The sequence below is a fragment of the Leptosomus discolor genome, chromosome 9 (assembly GCF_034619465.1).
Source record: "Leptosomus discolor isolate bLepDis1 chromosome 9, bLepDis1.hap2, whole genome shotgun sequence".
Classification (NCBI taxonomy): domain Eukaryota; kingdom Metazoa; phylum Chordata; class Aves; order Leptosomiformes; family Leptosomidae; genus Leptosomus; species Leptosomus discolor.
This window is the reverse complement of record NC_141399.1, coordinates 25,338,762-25,354,277: the sequence shown is the minus strand read 5'-3', so window position 1 is coordinate 25,354,277 and position 15,516 is coordinate 25,338,762. Positions and strand designations below refer to the sequence as shown.

Genomic DNA, 15,516 nt, shown 5'->3' with positions numbered 1-15,516 from the left:
CTCTCTCCAGGCGAGGCGAGGCGAGGCTTGCTCTCAATGAGTACTCCTCCTCCCAGGCTGCCTCGGCCGCTGGATGAGGATGCTCCAAAGTGCTCTGCAGATCCTTCTTGGTCAGGCAGTATGGGAAAAGGATGGAAGACTGGCGAGGAGGATTGGAAACATGCTCAAGTGACTTGCAGCTGGGGTGATGAAAAACACATCTATCACACTAATTGTGGTTTAGTTCGGGGTGTTTGACAAGTAGAACACCTGTGTTCAGAAAACATAGGCCTGTGATGGACTCAGAAGCACCTTGTTGAACACACTTGCGATTCCTGCCCTGCTGTGGGAAAGATCAAAGCACAGTGGAAAAATACACCTGCTAAACCCCTGATATAACAGGCAAAAAGCAGCAGGGTGTTAGCTTTTTGCTCATGAGCAGGACCGACCTCCACGGTGCCTGCATCCCCACTTATGTGCCTCTGCACGGGTGCTGCTGCGGAGATCCCCAACATCGCGAGGTAACAAGAATAAATTCACTCTTTGCATTTCATCTGCGGTTTTGTGGTTGTTCCTGCGTCCTGCCTGTGCCAGCTCACACAGCCAGGCAGGCCTAGGGGAGGTGATGGTCCAAGCAGCATCCTCCAGCCTAGGGAGCGTGTCTGTTGGTGCTGAATGCAGCCAAGCACCCCAGGACTTTTCTAGGCCCCTGACCTAGTCCATTATTTTCCCACTCTAATCTGATTTTACAGGCTTTCCAGGGAACCCTGCAGATGAAGTCTGGGCCACAGCTGCAAAACATGGCCCTCATAGCCGTCTGTCTTCTGTTCCTGGTGCTGACTGCCCTGATCTGCAACCGCCACTGCAAGCCTGTTGTGCAATTTGGTATACTACTTACACAGAACTTAGCATTAGTAGCTAAATTTGTTGAAGCCTTAGGCAGCAAGCTGTGAACTTTCACCCAGATATGCTGAACTTTTAGCTAGTTGAGTAAAAGAAGGCCCCAGAGCTGGTTTGAACTGGAAGATAAGGAAGTAAAGAAGGCCACTACCATCGTCAGCTGATGCAGCAACCTTAGAGATAAGAGAAGAAACGTCCTGCCCAGAGACAATGAAGGGACCCAATGAAGAACGGGAAGGGCCCAGATCCTAATATTGCTACTGGTCAGAACATTTATCTTCTGGCAGAGTAAACTACTCACTGTTAGGTATTGAGAGTTATCATGCCTGAAAATTTGTAGTCCCAAAGCAGAAAGGCAAAATCCAAGCAGATGAGCTCTGCTGTACGGCCTTGTCTGCCAGCAGGACCCCAGGAGAGGCTCTGGGGTCCGTGTGGGTGGTGCCCCCGGGCTGTTTCCTTCTCCCACAGTCCCACGAGCTACAGGGCCGCCCTTTGGCAGAATTCTCTGGGACACTTAAATCCTGGGACAGAACAGATCAGAGCCTGATCACATCCACTGCTGCTTTCTCTGTTTCAGGTGCCTAAATGGGCAGAGACCATTTGGGGCGAGTTACAGTGACAGCGGCTGATGCCACCTCCACGAGCAGGCGTAAGCAGGAGCCCCCTCACCCTGCTCGGCAGGGTGGTCTCGCACCCTGTGTGTCTGCCGGCATGCTGTGCAGCGTTCCCCAAGGACAGGCACTCCGGGGTGCTGGACTGCCGTGGAGCTGCCTGGACACCGTGCAGTTCTGCATGTACAAAGGGCTGTGGCCTGAAGTTTTAGGAATAGCACTATGGGAAATTAGAAATGCCCTCACCAACCTCCAGGGATATCGCCAGCAAAAATAGTGTTTGGCAGGCATTTAGCTGTACCTGGGACCTTTGTCCCTGTTATAATCAGGTCTGACTTTTGAACAGATAATTACTTTTCATTGATAATTAATTGCTTTTAATGAACAACTAATGTCTTGTATTTAATTATTTCCTGATTCAATTAATTTACATTATGGTAACAAATATACAAAACCCCACTTATGCTAAGAGACAGCAGATGCAGGCCTTATGAAGATGGCCAAAGCTAAAGCTCCTGCGGATTGTGAAACTATACAGAACACAGAAAGGGGAGGCAGAGAGACAGGTACAAGGGGTGGAATTGTACATTCTCAGCTAGTTATCTTATGTGATGAAACCATAGAAACAAAGGAATGTTGCTATGAAGACTCTCACATCCTGCCCATACTGATTTGTATATCAGAGATTTTGATCAGTAAAATAACCAATCATTATATTAGTATAGGAATATTAATTATTAAGTTATATAATAGGGTGGACCAATCATTGTAGATGTCAAAATTAATAGCGGGCATAACATGCATGCTCATGTTAAGATACGTTAAAGATCACGACTTTGCAGAAAAAGGATACAAAAAAGTCGAATTTTTGATGTAACTGAAGCACGTTAGGATGAGCTATCCCCCGTGCTTCCCAGCGCTGCAATAAAGAAGTGCCAGCTTATCTGCAACTGTGTAGGTAAGTTTGTCGTGATTGCGACCCTCCCTCAACATCCCCACTAGGACCAGCCTCTTAGATGGAGATGAATGCATTATCGGATTTGTCTTGGGGATACAGAAACATTACAAGGAAACAGCCCGACGGTTTCATCTGGTACCAGCAGGAATGCCAGGACACGCCGCCCAGTCTGGGAGTGCAGCAATGGTAGAAGTCCACCCTCACAAAACAGAGCTGGACCCTCAACGGGAGGGTCCATAGAGCGTGTTATTAACTTCCTGCTTCGCCGTACAGGTTGCAGAAGAGGATAACCGAGTTCACTGCTCCCAGGTTAAACGACTCTGCCAACCCTGCCCTGGGGCGCCGGCAGCAGCCAGGGGGACACCCGAGGCCGGTCACCGGCGGCGGCGGGGGAAGCTCCCCTCCAGCGCGCCCGCTGCCCTCGCGCTCCCCGCCCGGCCCAGAGCAGGACCGCCCGCCGCACCGCACGCACCCTCCGGCAGCTCTGAGCGACGTGACGCGCGCCCGGCGGGTCATCCGGGCCCTGCTGCCGGCGCAGGGAGCGAGGCCGGGGCCGAGCTCGGGTAGGTCCCTGCGATGCGGCGGGCGGCCGCTCACCGCCGGCGCTGGCAGGGACCGGTCACGTGCTGGCGCGGGGCTTGTCGGGTAGGGGCGGCCCTTCCGTTCCCTGCGCCGTGGCGGCAGTAGCACGCGGCACAGCCATGGCGGAGGTGGACGGTAAGGTGCGGCGGGAACCGCCAGGGTGGTGCGTGGGCGGGAGCCCCAGCGGGGAGGTGTCCCAGGCGGGGCTCGGGGGCGCCGTGGCGCCACGTGGGGGAGGGTCTGCGGCGCGCCCGACCTGGAGGGTTCGCGCCCTCTCGGGCCTGTCGTGCTCCCGCCGCGGTGGGGCCTCGGTGGGGACGCTCAGCGTGTCGTTCCCTCCAGGTTCCAGCCTGAAGAAGCGGCGGAAGAAGGAGAAGCGGGTGCTTCCTGATGAGGACGTAGCGGTGAGTGCGGGGCTGCTCGGAGTACCTGGGCTCGTCCCAGCCCGATCTGTGGCGGCGCGGTGGGAAGGTCCGTGGGGCTTAGGGGTAGGGCTGGGAGTAGCGGTGCCTCAGCGTGCCCAAACAGGCTTCCCCCCGCCGTCACCGGCGGGAGTGTGGCCGCTCGGCGCGCAGAGGCCGCGCGGCGGCAGCGGAGCCGCCGCTTCGGGCGCAGTTCAGGGGCCGCGTGGAGGCGGCGGGTGGGAGCGCGGGCCTGCGGGCTTCCCTTCGCTGATCTCCGGTAAATTCGTCCGCTCTCAGGACATTCAGCACACGGAGGAATTCTTCATCAAGCCCGAGTCCCGGATTGCCCGGCTGGACACTTCTCAGTGGCCCTTGCTGCTGAAGGTAGGTTGGGTTACAGGCCATCTCATGGCCTGTCCCTGCTCCGGCTTTGTCTTCTCTCGGTACAGGCCCGTGGAGATGCACAGCTCCTCTGTGTAGCCCTGCTGCTGAGAAATACATGCGCAGCATACATGACACTCAAAGCAGGGGCAAACCCTGTACATACAGAAGCCACGTTACAGAGTTTGTCCAGCAGTACTATTTGCATGCCTGCTTTCTAAGTTGACCATCTGTAAAACTCCCATCACAGTTTTTCAGCTATTTGTTTCAGACTGATAGTGGCCTGGGCTCTGTGTAGACTTCTTAGTTGCTTGCGTTACGTTTCTGGGGCACACTGGATTTATCCTGCATGGTAAAGGTTGGTATTCTGCTGCATCCCTATCTCTTTCAGTGCGGGACTTTTTCTTTCTTTCTTTCTGTAAAACGTTGTCGTTCATCGTTGGGTCATTTTCATGTTGAAAGAGGTTCTTTCACTTAAGTGTACAAATCCGATGTGTAACTGGGGAGATGTATTGGGGCAAAGCAACTCTGAAACCAAGGTGAGCTCAACGCTTGTAACTTTTGCTTGGATTTTGTAGAACTTTGACAAGTTAAATGTGATGACAGCACACTACACACCTCTTTCTTCTGGTGCTAACCCCCTGAAGAGAGAGATTTCTGACTATGTTAGGTGAGTGCAATAAGGGCCAGAGTGGTTTATTTTTCTTTCAAAACGTTTTCTGTTCTGCCTTTCTACTAACCGGTAAATGTCTAAATGCTGGTCACTTTCTGTAAAGTTTGCTTTGTTCTGAGGTTGTGGATGGACATGCAAACACTTGAGGAATTCTCTGGGATCTTACAGAAAGTCCTTTGGCCTGCTAGGCTTTGAGACTGCTTGGAGTTCGTTTGCAACATTTGGTTTGGTTTAAGTGCTGAGTAGTGATGAGCAGTCTGAGGAGAAGAGAATTCTTTGACTGTGGAATATATCGTGTGCTGTATGCAGAGCATCTTGACATGGGCTCACTGAGGACAGCTGTGAGGCCCATTGCTTATTTGGCTGTATAGAAATACATTTCTTTGCAGCCATGACAAATACTGTCTTTTTTTTTTTTTTTTGTGCTTTTGCTCTGTTTGCCCTGATGCTTAACTCCTGCTCTCTGTCATCTTGCACCATAGGTCTGGCTTTATTAACCTTGACAAACCTTCCAATCCATCTTCCCATGAGGTGGTTGCTTGGATCCGACGCATCCTTCGAGTAGAGAAGACTGGACACAGTGGCACTCTGGATCCTAAGGTGACTGGGTGCCTCATTGTGTGCATTGAGAGGGCAACACGACTGGTCAAATCTCAGCAGAGCGCAGGTACGTTTATTGCCCAGGACCATTTGCAGTCTAAGTGACTGGAGAGGTGTGGAGTTCTTTTGCAGACAAAATGGAGATTTCTGGTCTTTGAAAGGGCTACCCTTGGTCTTCAGTGCCATGAGCTTAAGGGTTGCTTATCCTTCTCATTCCAAGCCGATGAGGGTGCATCCATGCAGTCACAAGCTTTTTTTTTGATTGCTTCTCTGGGGCTTCTGCTGTTTTAAGTCAGTGAAAGCACTTCTGACAGACTGGTTTCATGTACTAACTGAGCTTACGGCCTCAGCCTCTACCAGTCCAGTGAAATAAAACTTGATGAAGAAATAAACGTTGCTTAGATTTATTTTGTTGGAAGAATAACCAAATCCGTAATAAACTGTATGTGCTTTGTAGGTGAGGTGATTGTGAAAATTTTGGGGCTCTGTGGATGTGTGGCTATTAAGCAGTGTGGACCTTGAGGTCAACATTAAATGCAAGCAGCCGCTCCTGACTGCTCTTGTCATTCTTTCAGGCAAAGAGTACGTGGGAATTGTTCGGCTGCACAATGCAATTGAAAGTGAGGCTCAGCTTGCCAGGGTAAGTCTCGGCATGTTCTTAGCCGTGCTGGCACTTTACATGCAAAGTGTTCAGCATCAGGGGGAGATGAGAGGGCAGGAGCGGAGCTCAGATGTGCTCTGTGTGTGAGGTGATGACAAAGTTTATCCATTCTCTGAGTGCAGTGGTGCTGCCCTCCTGCAGCACCCTGATTCCTGTTCTAGGGTCTGGGTGCTGTGCAGCCTCCAGAGACCCTCCAGTCTCCCAGTGTCCTGCTGGGGCCTGCTGTGGTGTGTGGCTGGCTGCCTGCAGGATTGAAGTGGTCCTGGCAGGGTTGGAGCCCCTCTTTGGTGGGCTCCATCCCCACTGAGATGAGGGATGATGTCTGATCACATACTGCCACCTGATGAAAAAGCCCAGCTGTGCTCACTGCCAGCTGGGGTAGCATTTTAACCACATCATTGGTTCAGATTGGGTTTATTTACTATGACATCACCAAATTCATAGAATCATAGAATGGTTTGGGCTGGAAAGGACCTTTAAAGAACATTTAGTTCCATCCCCCCTGCCATGGGCAGTGACACCTTCCCCCAGACCAGGTTGCTCCCAGCCCCATCCAGCCTGGCCTTGAACACTGCTGGGGTGGTGGCAGCCACAGCTTCTCTGGGCAACCTGTGCCAGTGCCTCACTATTGTCACAGTAAAGAACTTCTTCCTAGTATCTAATCTAAATCTCCCCTCTTTCAGTTTAAAGCCATTACCACTTGTCCTATCGCTACCCTCCCTGATCAAGAGTCCCTCTCCACCTTTCCTGTAGCCCGCCTTTAAGCACTGGAAGGCCCCTCTAAGGTCTCCCCGGAGCCTTCTCCAGGGTGAAGAACCCCAACTCTCTCAGCCTATCCTCACAGGGGAGGTGCTCCAGCACCCTGATCATCTTCATGGCCTCCTCTGGATCCACTTGAGCAGATTCATGTCTTATGCTGGTGGCCCCAGAGCTGAACGCAGTGCTCCAGGTAGGGTCTTACCAGACCAGAAGGGGAGAATCTCCTCCCTCGACCTGCTGGTCATGCTTCTTTTGATGTAGCCCAGGATGCAATTGGCTTTCTGGGCTGCGAGTGCACATTGCTGGCTCATGCAGTTTTTCACCTACCAGCACCCCCAAGTCCTTTTTTGCAGGGCTGCTCTCGATCCACTCATTGCCCAGCCTGTCTCTGTGCTTGGCATTGCCCCGACCCAGGTGCAGGACCTTGCACTTGGCCTTGTTAAACTTCGTGAGATTGGCCTGGGCCCACCTCTCCAGCCTGTCGAGGTCCCTCTGGATGGCCTCCCTTCCCTCCCTCCACAGCTTGGTGTGATTGGCAGACTTGCTGAGGGGGCACTTGATCACGCTGTCCGTGTCGCCGACAAAGATGTTAAAGAGCACTGGTCCCAATACTGACCCTAGAGGAATGCCACTCGTCACTGATCTCCACTTGGACATTGAGCCATTGACCGCAACCCTTTGAGTGCAACCATCTAGCCAATTCCTGATCCACCGAGTGGTCCGTTTGTGAAATTCATATCTCTCCAGTTTAGTGACAAGGATGTCGTGTGGGACAGTGTCAAATGCTTTGCACAAGTCTGGGTAGATGACATCAGTTGCTCTTCCCTTACCCACCAACGCTGTAACCCTGTTGTAGAAGGCCACCAAATTTGTCAGGCATGGTTTTGCCTTGCTGAAGCAGTGTTGGCTGTTACCAGTCACCTCCTTATTTTCCATGTACCCTAGTATAGTTTCCAGGAGGGTTCACTCCGTGGTCTTGCTAGGTACAGAGGTGAGACTGACTGGCCTGTAGTTCCCTGGGTTTTCCTTTTTTCCATTTTTAAATATGGGGGTTATGTTTCCTCTTTTCCAGTTGGCGGACTGCCAGACTGCCATGACTTCTCAAATGATGAACCAGTCAAATTATGATAAACCTTATGGTTTCTTCCTCACAAAAGTGGTTGTAGTTGCTGGAGATCCCAAGGTGCTCCTATGTTAGGGCACAGGTGTGAGCTGTTACTTCTTCTGCTTTTATCCTCAGGCAATAGAAACTCTGACAGGTGCCCTGTTTCAGCGACCTCCCCTCATTGCTGCTGTCAAACGACAACTGAGAGTCAGAACCATCTATGAGAGCAAGCTGGTGGAGTATGATCCTGAGAGAAGATTAGGTAAAACAGGGCTTTCCTGCCTTCTTCCTATTAAGCTGACAGCTGATAAAATTTCCTCTGAAATGGGCTGCTTCCTATTCTTGGCAGATGTCTTGAGACCTAATTCCTCACCACCATAAAGTGGTAACTGCTTCACGCATTACTTTGGTGTGCTGAGAAGCAAATACCATCTATTTTTTTACTGCTGCATCCTTTATTGAAGAGCCAAATGATGTCAATTAGATGGCATTAGCACTCGGTGCAAAGATGACCTTCATCTATCACCCCAGGCTGATGGCTCTGAATGGTTGGGCATAATGGTTGGCTTCTCTCCTGGGAACCTTCTAGATGTGGTTCATTTCTAGGTACGTATTTAAATACTCTCCTGTCCTGTCTTGTGTTTCAGGTATCTTCTGGGTGAGCTGTGAAGCAGGCACGTATATCCGAACACTCTGTGTTCACCTTGGTTTGCTGCTTGGTGTGGGGGGCCAGATGCAAGAGCTCCGCAGAGTGCGCTCGGGCATCCTGGGAGAGAAGGTAGAGTGGTAGCTCTTAACTGTAACCAGCAAATTTGAAATTGTCAGAATTGTAAGAGTTCCTTGGAGCCGCGTTAGTTTTACAGTATTAGGAGAAGGTATAGGTGCATGGCAGCTGGGAGGAGCTTTGTGAGTAGCCCCAAAAACGTGGGAGCTGTTGTCATAGGCAGTCTGTAACCAAAGTGTTGAGTTCAGTTCAGGGTAACAGGTACCCCTGTTCTGGTAATTAAGCTTTGGGACAGTGAGTGACTGGGAAGTGCACCATGGTGACTGAAAGTTTGTTTTATGCCACCTGTGTTTCTCAGCCTACAAACCATGCACATGCCATAAGTTGAGGCATGCGAGCTGTCAGCTTAGCCATTGTGACCACTTGGTGTCGGGGCACAATGCAGGCAACACATTCGTCGAAATGAGCCTGGGAGATGCAGTCTTGTGTGATCTTGAACGCTTGTGCAGTCTTTTCAGTCTGGTGATAGCTGAATTGTGCTGCCTGTCCAAACTCCAGAACTAATTTCTTTCCTTGCAAAGCAGAAATGTCAGAGGGCAAGTGCTTCCCCACCCATCTGTGCTTTTACCGCAGCTGTAATCACTGGCAGTCATTTCTGAATGTCAGGTGTTGGGTGCTTACAGCTGCTTCAAGAATTTATTCCATGTCACAGATTGAAGAGCTGGTTAATTTAGCCTTCTACTCACTAATCGCTGTCTAGAAGTCCCAGGTATTTGTTTAAGTTTGGTCATATTTTAAAGTTTCATGTGGACAGACATTGTACACTAGATCCAAGTGCTGTCTGAGATTAGGAAGGTTGAAGTATGTGGTAGCATAAGTCAGGCTGACCTCAAGCTGTTGTTGGACAGTATTCTTGCCTCTTTCATGTTGCAGTTTTGATGCTCCTGAGTTGGGCATCTGCTTTTCACTCCCTTTCAGGATGCTATTTGCTGTTGGACTTCAGGTGTTTGCTTATGTATGTTTCAAGTTGGTGGCTGGTAGGAGAGTTTAGAGGACTGTCTTTGCAGGACAACATGGTGACTATGCACGATGTACTCGATGCACAGTGGCAGTACGACAACAACAAGGATGACAGCTACCTGCGAAGAGTTATCCTGCCCTTGGAGAAACTGCTCACTTCACACAAGCGGCTAGTCATGAAAGATAGTGCGGTGAGTTCCTGAGATAGTGCCAGTTGACAGCCAGAGACTGCAAAGTGTACTCCTAACTTATACAGCTAATATAATAAATGGGGGATCGGGATCCACATGATGTCCAGTGCTGTCCTGATTGTGAGGTGTGTAGGACCTAGTATGGGCCGCTGCCAGATCAGCTAGAGGCAAGAGCCATCAATTGAGTGGCAGAGAGGCTGTGCTCCTCACTTCAGGAGGATGCTGATGGTTACAAGAGATCTGCCTCACATATTTTCTCTGATGGGTGCTTCACTTTGCTTGCTTTTTCCAAAGCCCCCCCAAAGCTCCCAAGTTTTATATAGTGGACAATAAGAAATAGATATGTAGGGATGTTATTGCTGGGACAGTAATGGCAATTGGAAGCTAAAATATTAGAGGCGCTTCTTGCCTTGTTTTTATTCTCTAATAGCTTATAAGCCCTCCTGTTCCCTACATTTTCAGGTTAATGCCATCTGCTATGGAGCCAAGATCATGCTCCCTGGTGTCCTGAGGTATGAGGATGGTATTGAGCTTAACCAGGAGATTGTTGTCATCACCACGAAAGGAGAAGCTATCTGCCTAGGTATGAAGCTCCTTGTTCGTCTTGTGCCCAGCTACCTGCAGAAATAACAGACTGAGTTCCAGTGAATACACAACAAATGAGTCCCCATGGGTGGAAGGTTTAAATAGTGCTTCCTGATGGGGATTGTGAATATACACCTGCTCAAGGCAGCCAGTGTTGGGCAGGATGTTAAGAAATAGTGGCTGCATCAGTCCTTGGCAGGGTGTGAAGAGTTCCTCAGCTTGGCTTCAGCTGCGTGATGCTCAGATGTGCTCTGTGTGTGAGGTGATGACAAAGTTTATCCATTCTCTGAGTGCAGTGGTGCTGCCCTCCTGCAGCACCCCGATTCCTGTTCTAGGGTCTGGGTGCTGTGCAGCCTCCAGAGACCCTCCAGTCTCCCAGTGTCCTGCTGGGGCCTGCTGTGGTGTGTGGCTGGCTGCCTGCAGGATTGAAGTGGTGCTGGCAGGGTTGGAGCCCCTCCATCCCCACTGAGATGAGGGATGACGTCTGATCACATACTGCCACCTGGCACATCACACTTATGGGCAGATCAGTGTAAAAGGACTCTAGCAACTACTAGCTTCTGTGAAGGGACTCTAAAGGGTGCTTTGTTCTAACCGGGGTCTTCAAAGCAGCTGTGTAGATGACAGGTGCTGACATACTATAGAGATGGTCTGTCGTGGTGCTCAGTGCTACATGGCCTCCTGCTCTGTCCAGACCCGTGGGACTGAGTGGCCTTGGAGGTGTGACACAGCCAAGCTGTTCCACTCTGCTTTTTGTACTGCCTGCAGTCTGGTCATCTCGGGGACCTGGCAAGAAAAACATAATTTACTGGTAGGATTAGTCTCCTCTGGTTTGGCTCTGCAAAGTTTTGGGAGCTGACAAAGTCCTTTCTATAGTGGCGTGGTTCCTTGAGCTGCCTGGAAGTGCTCCAGCAGCTGCTTACAGAGCTCTTCCTCATCCAGTGGTGGTGTTGGTGCTCCACTGGGAAATGGTTGGTCTTACTGTGTTCACTGATCCAGAACTGGTCTTCTGGTGTAAGCAAGACAGGCTCTGCTTATATGGTGTGGTTCATATGTGACTGACGTCCTGGCTGCCTTTGAGCAGGGCAGCTCTCTGAAGCATCAGTCCAGAACTTGCCTCCAGTGAGGTTTTGGGGTGAAATGGTACTGGTGGGGGCTATTGCTCCTCTTTGTGCTGGCAGAGGAATAACAGGCTGAATGCAGCAGGTTCCTGTGTTGCTGCCACAGTTCTGTTAAACAGTTAATGAACTCTCTGCCTGCTTCTGCAGCCATTGCCTTGATGACCACAGCAGTCATTTCTACCTGCGACCATGGCATTGTGGCAAAGATTAAGAGGGTGATCATGGAGAGAGACACATATCCCCGCAAATGGGGTCTTGGTCCCAAGGTGAGTGGTGTGGGGATGCTGCCAGTCCCAGGGTGGCAGTGAGATCCCAGCTGTCAGGATGTGGAGCTTTGGGCCCCTCAGGCGGAGCTGTGCCCATATCTTCTCCAGGGCCTTAGTGTAATTTTGCTGTGCTCTTCTGGAGCTGTGATGGTGGCGCTTCCCAATGCTGGGGCCATGGCAGCCTAGTGCTAGTGGGACCGAGGATTTCCCTCCTGGTGGAGCCTGAGCAGCTATGCCTGAGGCCCAGCTGAGTCTGCCGCTGATGCTTAGGTGTGGGCTCCTCAGGTCTGTACAGCACCAGCCCTCCTCTGGTATACCAGAGAGCCAAATGATGTGAGGCGGATGGCATTAGCACTCTGTGCAAAGATGACCTTCATCTGTCACCCCATACTGATGGCTCTGGAGGGGCTGGGCAAGGAGCTGCTTTTCCTTCTGGTACAACTGCAACAGTGCCAAAATTCAAACTGTCTTGTGAGACTTTGAATTGTGCCTGAAGGGCAGGAGTGTTGGGTTCCTCTCCCATCTCAAGTATGTGGTAGTCATGGAAATCAGCAGGTCAGCAGTGGTAGTTTAACTGCCAGACTGGCATTTCACTGTGACAAGTGATGCAGCTTGGACTTAAAACTCGGTGTCAAGTTGCTGTGGCTTATTCCATTCCTGTGGTTCAGGTGCAGTGTAGAAAGCTGTGGGGATGCATGCGCATCTATCTCACAGCGGATGCGAGATAACGTGGGCCAGTTCAAGCATCTTGGAGTCTTCAGCAATGCCTTGTATTTGCAGCTGGAGCGGTTCAGCTGAAATGAGGCAGGTCATTAAGCTGGAGAAACCGAAAGATCTGAGCTCCATGATGTGCAGTCACCCGATTCTACTGCTGTTACTTCCCCCACAAAGTAGCCCTTATTTACTGATGGAGATGCCTCCTGTCTGAGGTTGGTAGGCTGCTATGCAGGAGATGTTTTGTGTGATTTCTTAGAAGGTCCTTGGAGAAGTGTTAAATCAGTAACACTGTAGTTGTTGGCTTGGCTTGTTCCTTGATTACCTACTCTTAGGCTGACTGGCTGAAGCCCTGGGGAGGATTTCTCCTCTCTGGAGCTGCAGTCTGACTTGTTGCATGTTCCTGTCAGGCCAGTCAAAAGAAGATGATGATCCAGAAGGGTCTGCTGGACAAGCATGGAAAGCCCAATGAGAGCACACCGGATTCCTGGAAGAAGGAGTATGTGGATTACAGGTGGGTACAGGGTGTGTGGCTCCCTCATGGTGCGTAAAGGGGAGCCCCATGCACCAAGGGCTGGGCTGGGTGCTGCCGTTTGTGCTTGGAGCATGTTAGGCATTTCTTGCAGTCTCAGGGAATGTGCTGCTAGTGGGCAGGCCTGGAGGGAAGGGCCCCGAGCAGACGGTTATCCCTTTCTAGCCTGTGCTTGTGGTTTTAGAGGGAGTCAGTCTGCTAAACTAAATGGGGGAGGCTTTGCTGTTACTGAGCCCAGCTGGCCCTGGTGCAGGCTACAGGTCTTCCCCACATCAGCCTCCCAACCCAGCAGCTGGTGTGGGTTACGGAACCCTTGCGAAGGGGACAGGGCTTTGTACTTGTACAGAGCAGCACGAGGCAGCGGCTGCCCTGCTCAGCCTGGGGATCTTATCTTTCAGGGATGCTTCCAAGAAAGAGGCAGCTGCTGTTCCCCGTGCTGTTTCAGAGCTGGAGAGGGCTCCAAAAGTGAGTATTGTTAGTGCTGCCTGGCTGTAAGGTTTGGGTCCTGATGAAGAGTGGATACGCACCTGTTCCTTTAGGCTGTGAAAAGGCTTGCAAACAGTTTTCCCATTACTTGAGCTGCTTTGGAAGATGATGTGTCTGACAATGTGTTCCCTTAACAGAGGAAGCGAGAATTGGAGAGTGAAAGTGAGGAGACCCCACCATCCCCTGCCACCCAACCACCAGAGGATCTGAGCAAAAAGGAAAAGAAAAAGAAGAAGAAAGAGAAGGCAGCCAAAGAGGCAGCTGAGAGTGGGGGAGAGCAAATAGAAGTGGTATGTAACTGGGTGCTGTTGTAGTATGGTCCAAGCATGGGAGAGATTGCTGTCTGTCCCTAATACCTCCAAGATAAACCCATCAGCATGCTGCTGTGTGTCTCCAAAGTGCCAGGCTCCTCACAGGCAGCGAAAGATGTCTGTATGGGTACATTTGTAAACTGAACTGTTTGAGGATGGTGGGAGATCAGGCAGGTGGGGCTTGTGGGGGTGGATCTGCCATGGGGCAGGGATGGGGTGAGCAGCCGTCTGTGCCCTGGGACAGTTGGTGGCTACACTTTTCTGCCAGGTCACCTCTGTGCTCTGGTGCCCTGTAACGGGCCAGTGTGGGAGGATGGTGCTGGCATTCAGTTGGTATGCTTGAGTGCTTGTATGGTGGTGAGGGAGGATTGCGGCCATGGGGAGTCTGCACTGCCTCTGGAATGGGGCTGTTCCTCCTGAAATGAGCAGTGGGGGATTCCTTTTTGATTCCTTCCTGACCTCTCCAACCTCTTCACAGCCCAGTGAGACCAGCACCAAGAAGAAGAAGAAGAAGAAGAAACAAAAGGAGGTAGAAGAGAGCTCGGAGTAAGGAACTGGATCTGTCCAAAGCAGGCGACCTCGTCAGTCGGGAGGGAGGAGTCTGAGGCCTTGAGACAAAGAGGACTGGCTGCATGGCAGAGGGGCCAGCAAATGCCAAGTTCCTTTTCTGCTGTGTATACAAGTGAGCGGGTGTGTTTGTCCAGGATATACCCTGCTCAGGTACCCCTCCTCATCCTGTTTTAAGGGTTGCCAGAGGAGCAGGGTGTGTGACTGCCCCTGCACTGGATTGCTTTTTAAAGCTGAACATCACAATGCCAATAGAAGTGGTATCTTCGGGGAAGCCGTAGCTCCTGGCTTTTAATTAGTGTCTCTGTTTTCACCTTGAGAGGGAGGAGTAATGTTTCTCCTTCCTCTTGTCCTGCCTCTTTCTTCCTTTTCTTCCAAGGCTGGAACTGTTACTTGACAGTTGCAGAATGTGTTGGTATCTGGAGGACTGGCTTTGTCATGGCCCATCTGAGTAGGTTTGGATGGGGACAGTCAAATCGGTTATTTGAAGGGCTCTGGTTTGTTTTAACCATAGCTTGGCTTGACCCTCAGCTAGGTGAGATCAAATAGTCCCCGACACGTCTTCAGTACTTTTTTTAACTTTATTGTAAAAGGATTAGGACATTAAATTCCTGCTTTTTGCTTTATAGTGCAGGAACCTGCTTGTTGTCAGCTGATCCTCAGTCCCAGTGCCCCAGTGACCTTGTCAGTGTGTACCTCGTGATGGCTCTTTGCTCTCCTCTACCCAGTTGTTGGAATGGGACCGCAGTGCTTTCAGTTGCCTTCCCTGGTTTTGATGTCTAATATGCTTTGAAGGCTAGAACTGGGCATGCTGCTGGGGGGCAGATGCGAAGTGACCAGAAGGTAGCTGGCCATTACGCTTTTCTAAAGGGCTGTTGGGACCAGAGCCCTGATGAAAAAGCTTGGCCAGAGGCAGCTCTGCAAGGGGCGCTGGGTGTGGGGCTTGAGCAGTTTCAGAAAGACTTGTCCTAATTTTTTTATCTGGGGTGGCTTGATGGGGGTGGGAGGTCTCTTCTCTGTCACAGGGGTAGTACTGAGCCATGATTTTAGCCCCTTTTAATGGGGAGGGATCCAGGCTGCTTTTCCTGAGCTTCATTCCTGCAGAGATTCTGTAACGTTTGTCTTAGCCTCATGCATTGCTTTTGTGTTAACTGACTTTTCTCCCCTCTAATGCTAGGGATACACAAGGCAGTGGGGCCAGCAGCTGGTGGCTGTCAGAACCTAAGCAGAAAAAAAAGTCAATTTTTATTTACTTTTTTTTTACATAAAAATAAAAGCCCTATTTTTGAACAGGTGCTTTTCTTGTTCATCTGGCTCCTGTAAGAGGTCAGTTCATGGGAAGGGAAGGCAGTGTAATGGATGTGCATGCTGCAGCTGGGCAGGTAA

General features: G+C 50.8%; 1 protein-coding gene and 5 non-coding genes across 6 annotated transcripts; all 6 read left to right on the top strand.

Annotated features, from left to right (window-relative positions):
• Nucleotides 1-3,112: 3,112 nt before the first annotated feature.
• DKC1 (dyskerin pseudouridine synthase 1) lies at nucleotides 3,113-15,420 on the top strand. Its single transcript, XM_086469814.1, has 15 exons — nucleotides 3,113-3,165; nucleotides 3,373-3,434; nucleotides 3,732-3,818; nucleotides 4,394-4,485; nucleotides 4,971-5,155; nucleotides 5,664-5,728; nucleotides 7,749-7,875; nucleotides 8,261-8,391; nucleotides 9,405-9,548; nucleotides 10,011-10,131; nucleotides 11,402-11,520; nucleotides 12,645-12,748; nucleotides 13,165-13,231; nucleotides 13,390-13,542; nucleotides 14,042-15,420. Exons 1-15 carry the CDS (start codon nucleotides 3,150-3,152, stop codon nucleotides 14,111-14,113), a joined length of 1,545 nt encoding a protein of 514 aa, XP_086325940.1. The 5' UTR covers nucleotides 3,113-3,149; the 3' UTR covers nucleotides 14,114-15,420.
• LOC147414894 (small nucleolar RNA SNORD17) lies at nucleotides 5,833-6,079 on the top strand. The gene has a single exon (XR_015183804.1). It is a non-coding gene; the product is annotated as a small nucleolar RNA SNORD17 (small nucleolar RNA).
• LOC147414893 (small nucleolar RNA SNORD83) lies at nucleotides 8,079-8,154 on the top strand. The gene has a single exon (XR_015183810.1). It is a non-coding gene; the product is annotated as a small nucleolar RNA SNORD83 (small nucleolar RNA).
• Nucleotides 8,566-8,704, top strand: LOC147414892 (small nucleolar RNA SNORA36 family). The gene has a single exon (XR_015183803.1). It is a non-coding gene; the product is annotated as a small nucleolar RNA SNORA36 family (small nucleolar RNA).
• Nucleotides 10,391-10,625, top strand: LOC147414891 (small nucleolar RNA SNORD17). Its single transcript, XR_015183805.1, has one exon. It is a non-coding gene; the product is annotated as a small nucleolar RNA SNORD17 (small nucleolar RNA).
• On the top strand, nucleotides 11,844-11,919 carry LOC147414890 (small nucleolar RNA SNORD83). The gene has a single exon (XR_015183811.1). It is a non-coding gene; the product is annotated as a small nucleolar RNA SNORD83 (small nucleolar RNA).
• Nucleotides 15,421-15,516: the final 96 nt, after the last annotated feature.

Bases quoted from the DNA above. Each gene is read 5' to 3' on its own strand.
- DKC1 (XM_086469814.1), top strand. The intron at 11,521-12,644 runs GTGAGTGGTGTG...TGTTCCTGTCAG, and splicing joins AATGGGGTCTTGGTCCCAAG to GCCAGTCAAAAGAAGATGAT. The intron at 13,232-13,389 runs GTGAGTATTGTT...TTCCCTTAACAG, and splicing joins AGCTGGAGAGGGCTCCAAAA to AGGAAGCGAGAATTGGAGAG.